The following is a 21,765-nucleotide window of genomic DNA, read 5'->3' as shown; positions in this document are numbered from 1 at the left end:
GTGTTGCAGTTCTTGACACTCTCAAAACCGGTGCGCCTGGCACCTGCTACCATACCCCATTCAAAGGCACTTCAATCTTTTGTCTTGCTCATTCACCCTCCGAATGGCACACATACACAATCCATGTCTTAATTTTCTCAAGGCTTTTTCCTCCAAAAATTAAAAGTCTCCTCTCTACACGGATTGAAGTGGATTTAACAAGTGACATGAAGGATCATCACTTTCACCTGGATTCCCCTGGTCAGTCTGTCATGAAAAGAGCACCTGTTCCTAATGTTTTGTACAGTGTGCATTATACTCTATGTAGGGGGGAGGGGTGCTCCACAAATACCATGGAATACTCATTACAGCTCTGTCATTACAGAGTGCATTCTCGACAGTTGCCATGTTCAATCGTCAGTGCACAGTGTAAATGATTGCAAAAAATGGAATGGTATTTTTACTTGACTGCTAGAATACATTACCTCTAAGAAGTTTATAATCAAAGACATGTTCAATCAAATTTTGTCCAATTTTCCCTTTTAATATATATATATCTATCTTTTTTTTTTACATACAATATGAATAGCTTATAGATAAAAATGGGCTGTGTTAATTGTATTGACTGTGCCAATTACTGGTTGATGAATAGTGATGAACGGTGATTGATGGGCTGTGAGTGATAGTACATCAATGCTTGAAGGTCAATCTGGATGATTACCTCAGAACCCAGAGTCACTTGGTACCGCTGACTGCATGTGTGTGCTGTCATCTACAATGTCAAAGGTCGCTAAGAACCAATCCGATCTCTTTATGTACATATTCTTGTTCAATTTATTTCTTCAAATCAAATAGGAAGACTGGATAACCATGGCAGGTACATTTTTGATTGTGATGGTATATTTCTGTGAGTGTTTTTTTATGTTATCTATCAATGCTGCAAATGTTTCCTTTCCTTCATCCGCTATTCATTACTTGACAAACCTTTCTCTAATACATAAACAATCCAAAATGTTAACCCCCAACACCCTTTTATGTTGCAATTAAATTCCATGCAGTTATCTTTTTGTACAAAATAATCTGCAGTTTAAATTTAAAGACCTTGCTTGGGGTTTCAGTTATTAGGAACAAATATTAATGATCTTAAATATCATAGTTTATTCAAAGAAAGACAACCTGAGATTCACCTCATTCAGAACACAAGCGTTAGAAAGAAGGCATAATTCTGGAAATGTTTAAAAAAAAAAAAATCAAATAAAGTATTTCTGAAACTACAAAGGATGACGTTTGTCCTTCAGACAAATAACTGTATACAAAGCAAACTGGATTTTAGTCGTGTCTGTTGCTGCAAAGGCAATTTCCTGACAAAGAACTCAATTACCCCCTGGGTAACTCTGAATGCTTTAACACACATACGGTATATCACTTATCAAACAGAGACAACAGTGTCCGTAACAACATCTGTCCAAGTGATATTTCTCACCTTCTTTGGCATAGCACCATCTTCTAGGAACTTGGTAACACTTTTTCTACGAGCAGCTCGTTAGACGATGTTACCAACACAAGCGTTAGTGCATAAAAAACAAGCTCGGGAGGACAGGAAGTGGAACTCTAAGAGTGTTACATGTCTACATACTTTTCAATAAAAGAACAGTAATTAAAATACATAACAGTGTCTAGTATGTAGACTACCTACCTACTGTACTAGAGAACATAACCCAATGTGCCCCTGCTAACTGTGCTTAGGACAGAGAGATCCTCCAGCAGAGTAACAGCATGTTCACCCTCCTCTGTGGCAACACTGACAGATGCTCCATACTCACTCAGTTGGTTTTATACACCAGGGTGTCCATTTGCATTCTGTGCCAAGATAAATAAAAAATTTAAAAAAGAAGAAAAATGCTAAGAAGGGAATGACAAAGTGGACTTTCACAATAACACCACTGCCGGTGACATCTACTTCATGAGTAATGCCACCTCATTTTTCAGGTGTGTGCATCCCATTTGTCTGGGGAAAGGTGCTTTGGCTCCGGAGTCGGGCGGAGAGATTCTGAAGTGAAGGGAGGTAATGCCTCTGAGGGTCATACATCATCGCCTTTCAAGTGGCTTCTCGCTCACTCTGAATATCTCCCTCTCTCTCTTTGTCTCTTGTCTCTCAGTGCTGGGCTCTGCTTGGCCAGCCCTCGTTTATCACGAACTATCGCCCACTGTGGCTTTGGCTGACGGTGGGGAAACAGCAAAGAGAGTAGTGATACTACTGTAACGTTACTGTCATTTCTCTGTAGTTCTGTCAGGTCAGGTACCCATGAGTATTGGGCGAGTCACTGGCCTTATGTGAACAGCTACTATGTACTGTATGTTTTGTTACACTAAAAAACAACTCATTATATGCTATGGGCTATGTTTAGAAAGGCTATACGGTAAGCATAACGTCTGTTCATAACCATATTTTGACTCTTTTTGTGGTGCACAGTAACAACAATATTTGTCAAAAACAGCAGCCCCTCCATACCTGCTTGAAACCTGTTCAATGGACTTTATTTATTTATTTTTTACACCAAAGGCTCTTTTTCTTAATTTGATGTCCTTAATGCACCTCTTTCATGCTATTTCCAGCCACAGCACATCCGTGTACTTCCTTTGAACCTCACTGTTGAGAAGAGCTCCCATCAAAAGCTTGTTTTTATGGGAAATGACATTGGTTCGTACAAAGTAACATTGTGTGCATTGCAGAATTTGTAGTCTATACAATCTGCCTGGCTTTATGCCTTTGAAGCAAGCCATTTTTGAAAAAGCACCATCTGAGAAAGGATCTTGAGCTTTGAACAATTGGAACAAGAGAGTGAATCACACAAATATTCCACTGCTATAACCACCATCAGGACCATCAGCAACACAACAGCAGTGGTACGTAAAACACTGCACGTGTTAGCCAGCGCACTTAACTGCCAGAGAAATAACCCTTTGCTCTTCAACCTGCTCTAACATTCGGAACAGTGGGAAACATTTGCATGTCAATCTCAGCAGGGGTTTTGACATTTAGAATAAAAAAACAGAACTGGTAAAAAAAAAATCACAGACACAAGACTCTTTCATTTTCTTTCTGAATTCCAATTTCTTCACGTTCTGCTATGAGAGAAGAAAAAAGAGAAATCCCCGAATAGTTGAAAGGTAACTCCATGCTCTAATTACCAAGCCACGCACCAAAAGGTTCCAAACATAATAAATACTATGCAGCTTCTTTTCATTACAATAAAGGAAAGGCACACACACCACATAGCTAGGCCTCCCACCAGGGTTATTTGAATTTCCTAAAATCAAATCAATATAGGCATGGCAGAGTGTATTCTCTTATATCTCTAAATATAGAATTTCATTTGAAACCAAATTACTTCCGTCTAGCATCTCCCTTCACTTGTGTGAGTAAGAACAAGGTATTTCATGAGATAAGGAGCCATACTGTTAACTATGGTCACCAGACTGTGCAGAGGAAGAGAAGGAAAGTGACAGCGGCAACAGGAGACTATATAGAAGTGAGAATGAAGCCCCTTGTTATACTGTCTTGTTACGAGAATGAGGGAGACAAAAAAGAAAGGAGAGAAAAACTAATGAGGCAGATAACAGAGGTGTGGACTTGAGTCCCATGACTTGGGACTCGAGTACCATGACTTGGGACTCGAGTCTCATGACTTGGGACTCGAGTCACATGACTTGGGCTCAAGTTACAAATGTAATGACTTGAGACTCAACTTGATAGAAAATAAAATGACTTGAGACTTGACTTGGGCTTGAAGCCTCAATATAATGGACTCAACTATGACTTGAAATTGATGACTTGAAAGGATCTAGCCAGGTTTTACAACACAGTCTCTGTGGATTACTCTCCACGCAGCCATAGACAGTAGCCTAGACAGTAGCCTAGACAGTAGCCACACCATCGCACCTGAAAAAAAAAATGGATATTTGTGAGGAAGACAGGGGCTATCCAGTTGGCAATGAGAACTCCTGTAGGCAAGCGGCCCTCCAAAGTGATAGCGCGTGGTGCAGGTTTTACATCCGTCTTCAATACATTTTAAGAAAGTACAAGCTAATTTACTGCATTTCTATACAATTTCAAAAAATCTAAAATGCAATTTGGAGAACAGCAAAAAAATGACCCCAACCATTACCAAAATGGTTGCTGTAGTTTCATCACCTCAGTTCATCCACAAACACACAGCCTTTAGATACAATTAGCCACTACACATTATTACCTCACGTTAACTCATTAAACACTATAATTTAATACATAGAGATGGTTCTGTTTGCAGAAAAAGTATTTAAATAACAAAAGGTAAACAAATATCTTTGCTTTACAGAACTTTTTGTTGTTGCAGTTTTACAGCTAAATTCTTGCAATTCTACACTATTTGCCATGGGGTGGGGAAAAAATGGTGTTCTCTCTTAGAGTTCCACTTCCTGTCATACACAGCTTGTTTTATATTCTAACGTTTGTGGTGGTAGCACTGTCTATTGAGTGAGAGTGACTAAAAAAAATCAATGGGGGGACCCCTGGAGGTTAGGGCCCCTGGGCTAGTGCCCTGCGTGTCTGGTCGGTATTCGGCCATGATTACTACGTTTAGATAACTAGACTAACTAGACTAATAACAATCAAAACAAAATACGGACATGGGCTAACTGAGTGACTCAGTGAGTGACATATACATAACAAGAGGAAAACGGTTGATGCACAACTCAATTTTGAAATGGCACATTGTGTATTCTACTATTCTAACTTTCAACAATTGAGACCCCGACTGAGTTCCCTACATTACCAGACCTCAGTGTCCTCACATGCGGCTTTGGCTGTAACGACAAGCTACTTTAAGCAGCGATTGCACGTGTTTGCGCGGGTGGTCGCCAGCTTTGCACCACTCCTTTTTAGGGGTCGCAGGTCAAAAGGTTTGAGAACCACTGAGCTAGCGAACATATTGCTGATTTGCTGTACAGCTATAGAACCGGGTGCAGCACAAACATCCAATCGTAGAGAGAGGGAACTGCCATGACTAAACATGCAGCTCCAAAAAATTGTTTGGTGATCAAGAATATTTACTGTTTACCTTGTAAGCTCACCAGCAATGTGGCATCACGCCACAATTACTAGCGTTGGCCTACCGGTCTGTTGGTATGAAACTGGTTCAAATGTAGAATTGACTTATGAAGCATGCATTTGAAATTTGTTGTTAAAATGTATTATCACATAATTAAAATATGTTGTAGACAAAATAATGTAAAGGGCAGCCTAGCAGCCTCAATAAATAGACAAAGATTTGTAGTTGAACAAGTTATTGCATGTATAGATTATTATTTGTATTTTTTTTACTTGACTTCAAAAAACTTGTGACTCGACTTGACTTGCTCTTAGAATGCACGACTTGGACTCGAGATCTGACCCATTCTACTTGGGAACCCCATTCTACTTGGGAACCCATTCTACTTGGGAACCCATTATACTTGGGAACCCATTCTACTTGGGAACCCATTCTACCTGGGAACCCATTCTACCTGGGAACCCATTCTACTTGGGAACCCATTTTACTTGGGAACCCATTCTACTTGGGAATCAACTTGAGACTTGGACCTTGTGACTTGAATAATAGGGACATGGTCTGGCAGCTAAATATATGAAGTAGACAAATACAGAAAGATAGAGCACCACAACTGTGGGTTTCACTACAGCATTCATTGCTACAGTAAGTACTGTGCAGTAAGTAGCTCTGTCTCACTTTAGTCCCATTGAACACCAAATGGAACAGACAGAAATGTCAGTCTGGTGAAATGGGAAAGGTAGTGTTAAGAGGATAACTCCCTCTCTCTCAGACAGACCCTTCATCGTGATTGCAGAGGGGCACCGTGGCACAGTGCGTGACTTATGTAGCTGGCATACTGGAGATTTTAAGAGCCTCCGGTGCCATCAGTGTATTATCAAGTCAATCAACCTCCTGTACATATATAGTACCTTCCGGACGTATTCACACCCCTTGACATTTTCCACATTTTGTTTAGTTACAGCCTGAATTTAAAATGAACAAACATTTAAAGTGGATTTATGTATTTCGAAAAAAAAATCTATTTCATGAAAACTGAAAAGCTGAAATGTCTTGAGTCAATAAGTATTCAAACCCTTTGTATGGCAAGCCTAAATCATTTCAGGAGTAAACATTTACTTAACGAGTCACATACGGTATGTCACAAATAAGTTGCATGGATTCACTCTATGCACAATATTAGTGTTTAACATGACGTTTGAATGACTACCTCATCTCTGTACCCCACAAAAACAATTGTATGTAAGGTCCCTCAGTCGACCAGTGGATTTCAAACACAGAATCAACCACAAAGACCAGGGAGGTTTTCCAATGCCTCACAAAGGACACCTATTGGTAGATGGGTAAAAATAGAAACAATGAACATTGAATATCCCTTTGAGCATGGTGGAGTTATTGATGACACTTTTGATGGTGTATCAATACACCTAGTCACTACAAAGTGATGGTGTCCTTCCTAACTCATTTGCCGGAGAGGAAGGAAAACGCTCATGGTTTCGTCATGTCCAATGGTGACTTTAAAACAGCAACCACAGCTAACAGCAACCACAGCTAACAACAACCACAGCTAACAGCAACCACAGCTAACAGCAACCACAGCTAACAGCAACCACAGCTAACAGTAACCACAGCTAACAGCAACCACAGCTAACAGCAACCACAGCTAATGAAGTCACTGAAACCCTTAACAAAGAGATACAGTCTGTTTTGGAATGGATGGCCAGTAATAAACTGGTCCTGAACATCTCTAAAACTAAGAGCATTGTATTTGGTACAAATCATTCCCTAAATTCTAGACCTCAGCTGAATCTAGTAATGAATGGTGCAGCTGTTGAACGCGTTGAGGAGACTAAATTGCTCATTTGACTTGATTTATTAGGATCCCCATTAGCCGACGCCAATGGGGACAGCTAGTCTTACTGGGGTCCGACATATAATGAAAAAGACATGACAGACAGAAGACTTTTCAATTTACATACATTAACCAGATTATAAACTGTCATGGTCAAAACATAGGTTCAATGGTTGTAAAGATGGGGAGGTCTGTCCGTAATAAAGAGATGCTCTGTTTTGTTGACACCCCACTCCACAAAGCAAGTCTGCAGGCTCTAGTTTTATCTTATCTGGATTATTGTTCAGTCATATGATCAAGTCCTGCAGGCTCTAGTTTTATCTTATCTGGATTATTGTTCATATGTCATGCTGCAGGCTCTAGTTTTATCTTATCAAGTCCTGCAGGCTCTAGTTTTATATTATCTGGATTATTGTCCAGTCATATGATCAAGTCCTGCAGGCTCTAGTTTTATCTTATCTGGATTATTGTCCAGTCATATGATCAAGTCCTGCAGGCTCTAGTTTTATCTTATCTGGATTATTGTCCAGTCATATGGTCAAGTCCTGCAGGCTCTAGTTTTATCTTATCTGGATTATTGTCCAGTCATATGATCAAGTCCTGCAGGCTCTAGTTTTATCTTATCTGGATTATTGTCCAGTCATATGCTCAAGTCCTGCAGGCTCTAGTTTTATCTTAAGTGCTGCAAAGAAAGACCTAGTTAAGCCGCAGCTGGCCCAGAACAGAGCGGCATCTTCATTGTAATCAGAGGGCTAATTCTAATACTTTGCATGCAAGTCTCTCTTGGCTAAGAGTTTCGGAAAGACTGGGTGGTCAGTAATATGCGGAAACACTTCATGTTTTTATAAGAAACATTAGTTTGCATAGTCAACTTACACACAGCACGGACACACACACTTACCCCACCAGACAGGCCACCAGTGGTCTTTTCTCAGTCCCCAGGTCCAGAACAAATTCAAGTAAACGTACAGTATTATACAGAGCCATGAGAACATAGAACTCCCTTCCATCTTACATAGTGCGAGTGAACCGCAAACCTGGTTTCAAAAAACAAATAAAGTAAGACCGCACGGCACAACGCCTCTCCCCCATGTGACCTACTTGTTGTGTGTATGTACTGGCATGTACAGTATGTGCAACTGATCAAATTCCATCAAATCAAATTGTATTTGTGACATGCTCCGAATACAACAGAATACGACCTTACCGTCAACTTACAAGCACGTAACTAACAATGCAGTTTTAAGAAAAGAAAGTAAAGAAGACTAACATTATAAAAGGAACACATTAAATATCAATCACGAGGGTATATACATGAGGTACCAGTACTAAGTCAATGTGCGGGGGTACAGGTTAGTTCATTGATGTAATATGTACATGTAAGGTAGAGAGAAGAGATGTAAGTGTCACGCCCTGACCATAGTTTACTTTGTATTTTCTATGTTTTGATTGGTCAGGGTGTGATCTGAGTGGGCATTCTATGTTTCATGTCTTGTTTGTCTATTTCTATGTTCAGCCTGATATGGTTCTCAGTCAGAGGCAGGTGTTCGTCATTGTCTCTGATTGGGAACCATATTTAGGTAGCCTGGGTTTCACTGTGTGTTTGTGGGTGATTGTTCCTGTCTATGTGTTTTTTTCACCAGATAGGCTGTTTAGGTTTTCGTTACGTTTTGTTTTGTAGTATTGTATTGGAGATTCGTGTTTCGTATTATTAATAAACATGGATCGTAAACCACACGCTGCATTTTGGTCCGACTCTCCTTCTCATACAGAAAACCGTTACAGAATCACCCACCACCAACGGACCAAGCAGCGTGTCAACAGGCAGCAACAGCAGCGTAAAGAGGAATGGACATGGGAGGACGTTTTGGATGGAAAGGGCTGTTACACTTGGGAGGAGATACTGGCTGGAAGAGATCGCCTCCCATGGGAACAGGTGGAGGCACTTAGGAGAGCTGAGGCAGCCGGAGAGAGGAGCCGGCGATATGAGGGAACACGGCTGGCAAGGAAGCCCGAGAGGCAGCCCCAAAAATTTCTTGGGGGGGGGCTAACAGGGAGTATGGCTACGCCAGGTAGGAGACCTGCGCAAACTCCCTGTGCTTACCGGGGGGCTAGAGAGACCGGACAGGCACCGTGTTATGCAGTGGTGCGCACGGTGTCTCCAGTGCGGGTGCATAGCCCGGTGCGGTATATTCCAGCTCCGCGTGTCGGCCGGGCTAGATTGAGCGTCGAGCCTAATGCCATGAAGCCGGCTCTACGCAGCTGGTCCCCAGTGCGTCTCCTTGGGCCGGCTTACATGGCACCAGCCTTGCGCTCGGTGTCTCCGGTTCGCCTGCATAGCCCAGTGCGGGCTATTCCACCTCGCCGCACTGGCAGGGCGACCGTGAGCATTCAACCAGGTAAGGTTGGGCAGGCTCGGTGCTCAAGAGCTCCAGTGCGCCTGCACGGTCCGGTTTTTCCAGTACCACCTCCACACCCCAGCCCTCCGGTAGCAGCTCCCCGCACCAGGCTTCCTGTGCGTGTCCTTGGCCCAGTACCACCAGTGCCAGTACCACGCATCAGGCCTACAGTGCGCCTCGCCTGTCCAGCGCTGTCGGAGCCCTCCTCCTCTCCAGCGCTGTCGGAGTCTCCCGCCTGTTTAGCGCTGTCAGAGCTTTCCGCCTCTACAGCGCTGCCGGAGTCTCCCGCCTGTTCAGAACTGCCAGTTAGCATAGAGCTGCCAGTTAGCATAGAGCTGCCAGTTAGCTTAGAGCTGCCAGTTAGCAAGGAGCTGCCAGTCTGCAAGGAGCTGCCAGTCTGCAAGGAGCTGCCAGTCTGCAAGGAGCTGCCAGTCTGCATAGAGCTGCCAGTCTGCATGGAGCTGCCAGTCTGCAAGGAGCCGCCAGAGCTGCCAGTCTGCAAGGAGCCGCCAGAGCTGCCAGTCTGCAAGGAGCCGCCAGAGCTGCCAGTTAGCATGGAGCAGCCAGGGCCGCCAGTCAGCATGGAGCAGCCAGGGCCGCCAGTCAGCATGGAGCAGCCAGGGCCGCCAGTCAGCATGGAGCAGCCAGTCAGCATGGAGCAGCCAGTCAGCATGGAGCAGCCAGTCAGCATGGAGCAGCCAGAGCAGCCAGTCAGCATGGAGCAGCCAGAGCTGCCAGTCAGCATGGAGCAGCCAGTCAGCATGGAGCAGCCAGAGCTGCCAGTCAGCATGGAGCAGCCAGTCAGCATGGAGCAGCCAGAGCTACCAGTCATCATGGAGCAGCCAGTCAGCATGGAGCAGCCAGAGCTGCCAGTCGACCAGACTCTTCCAGATCTGCCAGTCGATCAGACTCTTCCAGATCTGCCAGTCGTCCAGACTCTTCCAGATCTGCCAGTCGTCCAGACTCTCTCAGATCTGCCAGTCGTCCAGATTCTCCCAGATCTGCCAGTCGACCAGATTCTCCCAGATCCGCCAGTCGACCAGATTCTCCTAGATCCGCCAGTCGACCAGATTCTCCTAGATCCGCCAGTCGACCAGATTCTCCCAGATCCGCCAGTCGACCAGATTCTCCCAGATCCGCCAGTCGACCAGATTCTCCCAGATCCGCCAGTCGACCAGATTCTCCCAGATCTGCTAGTCGACCAGGATCTGCTGAAACCGCCAGCCAGCCAGGTTCTGGTAGTTTCTACTACCTGCCTGGGCTTCCTCTCAGTGCTGAGCTTCTTCTCAGTGCTGAGCTTCCTCTCAGTGCTGAGCTACCTATCGGTCCCGAGTTACCTCTGTCCCGAGCTGTCCCTCTGTCCCATGTTATCATTGTGGTGGGTAACCTATTTAGGGACGTTTAGGAGGGGGATTAAAACTGTCATGGAGTGGGGTCCACGTCCAGCGCCAGAGCCGCCACCGCGGACAGATGCCCACCCAGACCCTCCCCTATAGGTTCAGGTTTTGCGGCCGGAGTCCGCACCTTGGGGGGGGGTACTGTCACGCCCTGACCATAGTTTACTTTGTATTTTCTATGTTTTGATTGGTCAGGGTGTGATCTGAGTGGGCATTCTATGTTTCATGTCTTGTTTGTCTATTTCTATGTTCAGCCTGATATGGTTCTCAGTCAGAGGCAGGTGTTCGTCATTGTCTCTGATTGGGAACCATATTTAGGTAGCCTGGGTTTCACTGTGTGTTTGTGGGTGATTGTTCCTGTCTATGTGTTTTTTTCACCAGATAGGCTGTTTAGGTTTTCGTTACGTTTTGTTTTGTAGTATTGTATTGGAGATTCGTGTTTCGTATTATTAATAAACATGGATCGTAAACCACACGCTGCATTTTGGTCCGACTCTCCTTCTCATACAGAAAACCGTTACAGTAAGGTAAAGTGAAAGATGCGCACACACACACACACATTACATGTTCATGTTTTTAAAAGTATGTCAATGACTAAGTATTTTGTCTATAATGTATTTTTCCTTATGTGTCAGACCCCAGTAAGACTAGCTGTTGCCATTGGCGTCAGCTAATGGGGATCCTAATAAATCAAATCAAATCAAAGCAGTTACAGAGTTTAATGGCTGTGATAGAAAACTGAGGATGGATGAACAACATTGGAGTGACTCCACAATACTAACCTAAATGACAGAGTGAATAAAAGGAAATCTGTACAGAATTAAACATATTCCAAAACATGCATCCTGTTTGCAACTAGGCACTAAAGTAATGATGCAAAAAAAATGTGGCAAAGCAGTTCCCTTTTTGTCCTGAATACAAAGCTTTATGTTGAGCACAAATCCAATACACCACATTACTGAGTAGCAGTTTCCATATTTTCAAGCATAGTGGTGCCTGCATCTTGTTATGGGTATGCTTGGGGAGTTTTTCAGGATAAAACATTTATGGAATGGAGCTAAGCACAGGCAAAATCCTAAAGGAAAACCTGGTTCGGTCTGCTTTTCACCAGACACTGGGAGATGAATTCACCTTTCAGCAGAATAACCTAAAACACAAGGCCAAATCTACACTGGAGATGCTTACCAAGAAGACAGTGAATATTCCCGAGTTGGCCGAGTTACAGTTTTGACTTAAATGTACATGAAAATTATGGCAAGACCTGAAAACGGTTGTCTAGCAAAGATCTACAACCAATTTTACAGAGCATGAAGAATTTCTGAAAGAATAATGGGCAAATGTTGCACCATCCAGGTGTAGAAAGCTCTATAGACTTTCTTAGAGACCCAGAAAGACTCACAACTATAATCACTGCCAAAGGTGATTCTACAAAGTATTGACTCAGGGGTGTGAATACTTATCAATACATTTTCAAAAATGTCTAAAAACACGTTTTCACTTTCCATTATTGGGTATTGTGTGAAGACGGGAGCGAGAAAAACATATATTTAATCTATATATTTGAAATCAAGCTGTAACACGACAAAATGTGGAATAAGTCAAGGGGTATGGATACTTTCTGAAGGCACTGTACATCTGAAAGTCTTTGAATTGGAGTAATTCGTCCTACTCTTAAAAAAAGAGAGTTGCTTTGCACAACAAGCTACACTAGATCACAACACATTGTATGTAAGGTAAGAAATTATATGTGCTGACCAATTCCAATGAAGACAGCCTGGAATCCCTCGTCTTTCAGAGAGGTCAGGCTCATCCCGTTCATACCCAGTCCCTTCTCTAGGACAACCTGAGAGGAGAAAAGTAGCACGTTAGACATTTTAGGGATTTTGTGCATTTGCCACTGTATTATTAGCTGTAAGTTAACTTATTTACTGTAAGTGAATAATCAGTGACATTTGTAATTACAACTAGCTTAAATAAATAAACACAACGAAATAGAAGTACAAAGACAATAGGACAATGGTCGGATAGCATTAATCTGGGGTTAAGTAACTACATGGAACAGGGACAGAGGACACAGTCACAACAGCGGTCTATTTGTTTGTGTTTGTCACTGGTGTAATAGAGTGAAGTCCTTCTCATTTCCCCCGCACTCTTTCTCTCAATTCAATTAATTGAGAGGCCATCGTAATGGGATTCATTTCTGGAGATGAATAAAGCCTTGAAGTAATTGGTCAGAACACAAGAAGAAATATCTACCTCCCCTCCCTCCCTCCCTTTGCTTCGATCTAGCCAACCTCAAGGAATGCTGTCTCCCCCGCTCTCTCTTTCTTTTCCCCATGTCTCTCTCTCTCTGTCCGTCCGTCCGTCTCTGTCCGTCCCTCCCTGTCCGTCCGTCCCTCCCCCTTCCTCCCCGTCTCTCTCTCTCTCTCTCTCTCTCTCTCTCTCTCTCTCTCTCTCTCTCTCTCTCTCTCTCTCTCTCTCTCTCTCTCTCTCTCTCTCTCTGTCAAATAAATAAACAATTAAGAATAAATCAAATTAATCACGGTCAGGTGAGCTGGATGAGTAGTATTGATTGGCCCTTTCCCAGGCCGTGGCATTCAGACAATGACCAGATGGATGCCACTCGCCGGAGGAAGTCTCTTTGTCACTTAGCTTCCCCCACCGTGGCTTCTAATTGTCTCCTTCTGCCCTGTCCCTGTTTGTTTGTTTAGGGCTTTCTATTGTCGTTATTAATGTCACTGATATTTTCCTGGTGAAGGGTTCATAGCTCTTGACAGTGAGAGTGAGAGTGCTGCGTGTGAGTAAGCATTGTTTGTCTGTGGTTGGGTGAATGTGCGTGCAGTCAAGTGTGTACCAGCGATGAGGTGTGTGTAAGCAGTCAGGTGTGGTGAGGTGGTGTGTGTAAGCAGTCAGGTGTGGTGAGGTGGTGTGTGTAAGCAGTCAGGTGTGGTGAGGTGGTGTGTGTAAGCAGTCAGGTGTGGTGAGGTGGTGTGTGTATAAGCAGTCAGGTGTGGTGAGGTGGTGTGTGTAAGCAGTCAGGTTTGGTGAGGTGGTGTGTGTAAGCAGACAGGTGTGGTGAGGTGGTGTGTGTAAGCAGTCAGGTGTGGTGAGGTGGTGTGTGTATAAGCAGTCAGGTGTGGTGAGGTGGTGTGTGTATAAGCAGTCAGGTGTGGTGAGGTGGTGTGTGTAAGCAGTCAGGTGTGGTGAGGTGGTGTGTGTAAGCAGTCAGGTGTGGTGAGGTGGTGTGTGTAAGCAGTCAGGTGTGGTGAGGTGGTGTGTGTAAGCAGTCAGGTGTGGTGAGGTGGTGTGTGTAAGCAGACAGGTGTGGTGAGGTGGTGTGTGTAAGCAGTCAGGTGTGGTGAGGTGGTGTGTGTATAAGCAGTCAGGTGTGGTGAGGTGGTGTGTGTATAAGCAGTCAGGTGTGGTGAGGTGGTGTGTGTAAGCAGTCAGGTGTGGTGAGGTGGTGTTTGTGCACACGTGTGCATTCGTGGGTGCTTGCGTTCTTGCTCGTGTGTGCTTTCGTGTGTGTGTGTGTGTGCTTTTGTGTGTGTGTGTGTGTGTGTGTGTGTGTGTGTGTGTGTGTGTGTGTGTGTGTGTGTGTGTGTGTGTGCGTGTGTGTGTGTGTGTGCGCGCGCACATGCATTCGTATGTGCACGTGTGCTTGCTTTCATGCATGTGTGTGTGCGTGTGCGTGTTCCGCGGGCTTATTACCTTCACCCCCAGGTCTTTCATCAGCTCAATCTCAAACTGCACCACCTCATAGGGCAGGCGGAACTGAGGGATCTCTGCAGTACTGAAACAGAGGAATAGAGGAAGAAGTAAAACATTACCAGTTATTAATCACTAGCTATCAATCAAGTAAATAAATCATCAATACGAACAATATCTGGCCCACTGGATAACTTAGCTAAGGCTTTTGTACAAAGGTCTTATCTCTGAAATGGAGTGCCACGGTGTCAAAATGGTTGAATGTAAAAGAATTACCAACAGGATTGTGCATCCATTGGTCACATCCTGTATAATGTGTTGAGTTAACGTAGAAGCAGCATAAGGAGTTCATACGCGTACACAGTATTCCATGAATCCATCATGAATTGATATGACCAGGCATTATGTACAGGATGTCATCCTTATAGAAGTGTTATGTGAGCATCACGACTGTGGCTCCAAGTAGAGTGCATTGCAATTTCCCCCTTCAACATTGAGGGACCTCACACACAGTACAGATAGACTCACATCTAATTAAATTCCTAAGTCTCTGGAAATGAGTAATAATGAGTGCAACCCATCTACCTCAAGCCGCCGATATATTTCTGTTTCTCGAACACGGTGATGTTGTCATAACCCAGTCTGGCCAGGTAGGAGGCACAGCTGATGCTCGCCGGGCCGCAACCAATCAGAGCGATCTTGGCATGAAAGCTCTCCGGCATGTCATCCGGAGGCGGCAGGTCAGGGTTCCGCACCTGAGGAATTCCCATTTTGCTGAAAACCTGGAATGAAAAACGACGGAACGACGTCTTAAGAAGAAGAAAACAAAACATTTCCAGTATCCGTTTGACAGGCCAGGAAGAAGTTCATATGGACTTGACATTTATGGTTGTCACATTGGACAAAGGTCAGAGCCCTGAGTGGGCTGGGATTTTAGTGTGAGGGGCATTCCAAAAGAGGAATTGCACATTAATATGTGACATTTGATATGAGAGGAACTGACAAGTTGAAATTGAACAAAATGATTACAGTCCATCTTTAACCCCACTGCTACTTGTTGAGATGGAGGACTGATGCTCTCGATGGTGGTTCTGTCTTGAGCCATGCTAGCCAGTCTGCAGTAGTTTACAGTATCATAACTTTATTTTCCAGGGAACCTCTGACACACTATGGCAGTTTTATTATGTGGGTACTATGATAATGGTGCATCATTTATGTGCAGCTACAGAATGTGAGCTGAATAGCCTGCATATCGGATGAGCAAAGTTGGCAAAATTACATACGTGTATTTTCAGAATGTTTGGGTATTTATGGCATTTTTTAAAATTCTGCAAGCACCTTTCTCCTGTACCTTTAGGGAACCTGGGTACTATAGGCGTCCAGCCCGGTATCAGCATATAAGCGTCCATCTGGTACGATTTTGTTAAAAGATTAGCTTCAAGGAACATGATGCCAAAGTGAATACATTGCATTCAATGGGGTGAAGATTAGCCTCACATTATTGATGCCTAGGGAAAGGCACCACGGGACATGATGCATAAATGAATATATTGCATTGAATATTTTTTTAAGATACTTTTGTATGTTGCCTGTAATAAATCATAATTCACTTACATGTTATTCAATAATAAGGAAAAAACGTATTCTCAGAATGCATTAGATCAAACACTGAATGGAAGGGAGCAGTCTACTGTAAGATATTATGGCATAAATACAAACAAAATACTGGTTGACGTCTTTGAAATAGAATCAAGCTAATGTGAAACGGCCCATCCCAACGGGGGCTTACGTAAAAAAAAATCAAAAATGCTTGTTTTTACAGATGACAAAAGTTCAGATTCTGAGCTGCAAAATGGTACTTCAAACAATGTGATTGGAGGAAGCATGGGACATTATTCTGCTTTAAAATGTGATAATCTTGTTAATCTTTTAGGAGACAAGTAGGAGAAAAAAGCCCTTGAAAGACTTTGTTGAGTGCTAGAGAGCTCTGCTTTGTTTACGCCCATTCAGCATCGTTCACACCCTCTTAAGCCATCGACCCACCCATCTCTTTAAGAAATCACATGTAAACGTTTTGCACACCGTCTCCATGGTCAACCCCTCCATTATCTCAACCAATCATGGCCAGCTAGGAAGGATCCTGTCATTCCCCCTATATAGCTCAATGTTTTCTCCTTGGCTAAACTTGTCTCATAATTTAAAAATTTTCATATTTGTATCTGCTAAGACCCATCCCCTTTGTTACTGTTGCAACATTGGACAACAGTGTCTGTTTAAGCGAAAGATCAAGTGTATTTTTGTGCATCGCATGCATCTCAATCCGCCGCATTCACCTATGTCGCACTTCCACATCAGCGGTGAAAGGTGACAGAGCGAGAGCGGCGCCTTCTCGCAAGATCGTCTGCAGTGTCCGAGCGGTTTGGCCTTGAAACGGTTATGACCCCTCTATGGAATGATGATACTGCCCCGGGACCAGTTGAAAAAAATGGATGGAAGTATGTGGAGACTGTTGAGGGCCAAAAATAAGGATTTAAATACATATTAAAAAACATGTCTAATGTTTCCTGATCTTTCTTATACAGTATCTCTCAGATAAAGGACAGACACTTCCTTTAGATTTTTCTTTTTGGGGGGGGGGGGGGGGGGACTATCTGTTGTTCCATATAGTGAATCTGTTATTTTTTATTTTTATCTTTATTTTACTAGGCAAGTCAGTTAAGAACAAATTCTTATTTTCAATGACGGCCTAGGAACAGTGGGTTAACTGCCTGTTCAGGGGCAGAACGACAGATTTGTACCTTGTCAGCTCGGGGGTTTGAACTTGCAACCTTCCGGTTACTAGTCCAACGCTCTAACCACTAGGCTACCCTTGCCTATGTGTTTGTATAGGCAAATAGCAGTAAGGCCCACATTTTTTTTTTTTTAACATTTGTATCAAATAATGTATATATATTTTATACTTCAAGGGCTTAAAATTCAAAATAAATAGCTAAATTATCCTTATTATGACCTTCTTAAAACAATTCCAGCCCCCCCACCCAAATAATTATTTACAATGACAGCCTACCCCGGCCAATTGCACGCCGCCCTATGGGACTCCAATCGCAGCCAGTTGTGATCCAGCCTGGAATTGAACCAGGGTTTGATAACTCTAGCAACGAGATGCAGTGCCTTAGACCACTGCGCCACTCAGGAGTAGGGGATTAGAGAATGGAGAGAGAGAGAGAGAGAGAGAGAGAGAGAGAGGGAGAACAGCTATAAAAACCGACAGACGTGTTACGCAACTAATAAACGTTGGTTTGATTTTGTCTGTCTGTCTGTCTGTCTGTCTGTCTGTCTGTCTGTCTGTCTGTCTGTCTAAGTATTTCCCCAATTTACCTTCAATGCATTGTCCTGATTTATGTTAACTCCCTTTACACACATCTATGCATCAATACCTTTACTCATATCTTTTTGTATTGACTTAAGCATCATGCCACGTGACTAATCACCCTCCATTGAATGCAATGTATTCACTTAGGCATCATGTCCATGATACCTTTCTCTAGGCTTCCATAGTGTGATGCTAATCTCTCCCCCATTGTAAGCAATGTATTCACTTAGGAGTCATGTCCGTGATGCCTTTCTCTAGGCTTCCATAGTGTGATGCTAATCTCTCCCCTACTGAATGCAATGTAATCACTTGGGAGTCATGTTCCTCGAAGCCTATCTTTTTGCAAAATCATACCAGATTGATGCTTATCAATGATATCATGTTGTGGCGTCCCACTGTCCCTTACTCAGCTACACTGTTGACCTGGGATGTCCTGTGACAACTACTGTGATTTGGTGTTCTTGGAAGCAATGTTTCTTCTGGCAATTGGACCGCTTGAAAAAAGATTTAGACAGGACCCGTAACAGGTATCAGTATTGGTAAACATGAATATACGGAGACAATCTCCGGGTATACCTGACCAATATTGAAAATTCAAAGCCCCTTTGCTAAAAATATTTTTAGAATACTGTAAAATCTCAGCATACAAAAGAACGCAGAAAATATCAATATACTGTTGAAGTCGGAAGTTTACATACACTTAGGTTGGGGTCCTTAAAACTCGTTTTTCAATCACTCTACAAATTTCTTGTTAACAAACTATAGTTTTGGCAAGTCGGTTAGGACATCTACTTTGTGCATGACACAAGTAATTATTTCACTTATAATTTACTGCATCACAATTCCAGTGGGTCAGAAGTTGCAGAAAATGATATCATGGCTTTAGAAGCTTCTGATAGGCTAATTGACATAATTTGAGTCAATTGGAGGTGTACCTGTGGATGTAGTTCAAGGCATACCTTCAAACTCAGTGCCTCTTTACTTGACATCATGGGAAAATTAAAAGAAATCAGACCTCAGAAAAAAAAGTAAACCCCACAAGTCTGGTTCATCCTTGGGAGCAATTTCCAAATGTACCACATTCATCTGTACAAACAATAGTACACAAGTATAAACACCATGGGACCACGCAGCTGTCATACCGTTCAGGAAGGAGACGCGTTCTGTCTCCTAGAGATTAATGTACTTTGGTGCGAAAAGTGCAAATCAATCCCAGAACAACAGCAAAGGACCTTGTGAAGATGCTGGAGGAAACAGGCACAAAAGTATCTATATCCACAGTAAAACGAGTCCTATATCGACATAACCTGAAAGGTCGCTCAGCAAGGAAGAAGCCACTGCTCCAAAACCGCCATTAAAAAGCCCCACTACAGTTTGTATCTGCACATGGGGACAAAGATTGTACTTTTTGGAGAAATGTCCTCTGGTCCGAACAGAGCTGTTTGGCCATAATGACCATTGTTATGTTTGGAAGAAAAGGGGGAGGCTTGCAAGCTGAAGAACACCATCCCAAAAATGATTCATCGGGGTGGCAGCATCATGTTGTGGGGGTGCTTTGATGCTGGAGGGACTAGTGCACTTCACAAAATAGATGGCATCATGAGGCAGGAAAATTACGTGAATATATTGAAGCAACATCTCAAGACACCAGTCAGGAAGTTAAAGCTTGGTTGCAAATGGGTCTTCCAAATGGACAATGACCCCAAGCATACTTCCAAAGTTGTGGAAAAATGGCTTAAGGACAACAAAGTCAAGGTATAGGAGTGGCCATCACAAAGCCCTGACCTCAATCCCATAGAAAATGTGTGGGCAGAACTGAAAAAGCATGTGCAAGCAAGGAGCAAGGAAGAATGAGCCAAAATTCACCCAACTTATTGTGGGAAGCTTGTGGAAGGCTACCCAAAACATTTGACCCAAGTTAAACCATTTAAAGGCAATGCTACCAAATACTAATTGAGTGTATGTAAACTTCTGACCCACTGGGAATGTGATGAAAGAAATAAAAGCTGAAATAAATAATTCTCTTTACTATTATTCTGACATTTCACATTCTTAAAAGAACGTGGTGATCCTAACTGACCTAATACAGGGAATTTTTACTAGAATTAAATGTCAGGAATTGTGAAAAACTGAGTTGAAATGTATTTGGCTAAGGTGTATGTAAACTTCCGACTTCAACTGTAGGAAAAAGAAAAAGAATAGCTCATGATCTACAGCAATCCTATAAGTGGACCACAAAAAAATATGAAATACCTAGGATGCTTAATAAGTGACAACAAATACACTGTATAAAGATATAACTGTATTCCAATTAAATGGAACAATCTTCACATAAATCATACAGGTAGAATAAACCTTTTCAATGTTTTTGTATTTATCGTCAGTAATACCAATTACCCCACCAAAGACCTATACTTGGTCATAACAGACTTCATATGGGAAAATAAAATGTATAGAATAAAAAGGAAAGTTTTACATCTTCCTAAGTCTGAGGGTGGTTTTAGCCTTCTAGAATTGTATCAACTCCTTACCCAAGTCTTTAACTTGTGACATATAGTCTAATACACCAAAGAGGAACCATCGGTACATATTGAAGATGTGCATATCCCCAGAATATTTGTACGCGTCTATTTTCAACGGATAAAGCTAAGAACATTAACAACGTCATATTTAACAACACTATAACAATATGGAAGAAAATGAAACATATTCTACAATAACCAATATTACTCTCTAAAAACACAAACCTATGGAACAGTCCTTGGATTGCTTTTCAGAATTCACAGATAAATTGGTCCACGTGGAAAACTAATAGCATAGAAGCCGTAAATGACTTGCAAACAGGAAAAACATTTACAGTGCCTTGCGAAAGTATTCGGCCCCCTTGAACTTTGCAACCTTTTGCCACATTTCAGGCTTCAAACATAAAGATAAAAAGCTGTATTTTTTTGTGAAGAATCAACAACAAGTGGGACACAATCATGAAGTGGAACAACATTTATTGGATATTTCAAACTTTTTTAACAAATCAAAAACTGAAAAATTGGGCGTGCAAAATTATTCAGCCCCCTTAAGTTAATACTTTGTAGCGCCACCTTTTGCTGCGATTACAGCTGTAAGTCGCTTGGGGTATGTCTCTATCAGTTTTGCACATCGAGAAACTGAATTTTTTTCCCATTCCTCCTGGCAAAACAGCTCGAGATCAGTGAGGTTGGATGGAACAGCAGTTTTCAGTTCTTTCCACAGATTCTCGATTGGATTCAGGTCTGGACTTTGACTTGGCCATTCTAACACCTGGATATGTTTATTTTTTGAACCATTCCATTATAGATTTTGCTTTATGTTTTGGATCATTGTCTTGTTGGAAGACAAATCTCCGTCCCAGTCTCAGGTCTTTTGCAGACTCCATCAGGGTTTCTTCCAAAATGGTCCTGTATTTGGCTCCATCCATCTTCCCTTCAATTTTAACCATCTTCCATGTCCCTGCTGAAGAAAAGCAGGCCAAACCATGATGCTGCCACCACCATGTTTGACAGTGGGGATGGTGTATTCAGGGTGATGAGCTGTGTTGCTTTTACGCCAAACATAACGTTTTGCATTGTTGCCAAAAAGTTCCATTTTGGTTTCATCTGACCAGAGCACCTTCTTCCACATGTTTGGTGTGTCTCCCAGGTGGCTTGTGGCAAACTTTAAACGACACTTTTTATGGATATCTTTAAGAAATGGCTTTCTTCTTGCCACTTTTCCATAAAGGCCAGATTTGTGCAATATACGACTGATTGTTGTCCTATGGACAGTCTCCCACCTCAGCTGTAGATCTCTGCAGTTCATCCAGAGTTATCATGGGCCTCTTGGCTGCATCTCTGATCAGTCTTCTCCTTGTATGAGCTGAAAGTTTATAGGGACGGCCAGGTCTTGGTAGATTTGCAGTGGTCTGATACTCCTTCCATTTCAATATTATCGCTTGCAC

The 21,765-nt window shown here is 42.8% G+C and overlaps 1 protein-coding gene across 2 annotated transcripts in view; it reads right to left on the bottom strand.

Annotated features, from left to right (window-relative positions):
* Positions 1–21,765, bottom strand: part of LOC139386594 (dihydropyrimidine dehydrogenase [NADP(+)]) — a 139,163-nt gene that overhangs the window by 70,820 nt on the left and 46,578 nt on the right. For both annotated transcript variants that reach the window (XM_071132277.1, XM_071132278.1), the window contains 3 exons: positions 15,008–15,204; positions 14,426–14,507; positions 12,470–12,557 (listed from right to left, as the gene is read on the bottom strand). In XM_071132277.1, coding sequence (XP_070988378.1) covers positions 12,470–12,557; positions 14,426–14,507; positions 15,008–15,204 — 367 coding nt within the window. The remainder of the gene's footprint in view (positions 1–12,469; positions 12,558–14,425; positions 14,508–15,007; positions 15,205–21,765) is intronic.

Source organism: Oncorhynchus clarkii, chromosome 28, assembly GCF_045791955.1.
Source record: "Oncorhynchus clarkii lewisi isolate Uvic-CL-2024 chromosome 28, UVic_Ocla_1.0, whole genome shotgun sequence".
In the NCBI taxonomy this organism is placed as follows: domain Eukaryota; kingdom Metazoa; phylum Chordata; class Actinopteri; order Salmoniformes; family Salmonidae; genus Oncorhynchus; species Oncorhynchus clarkii.
The sequence above is the reverse complement of the archived record's forward strand: the minus strand, read 5'-3'. Positions and strand labels throughout refer to the sequence as shown.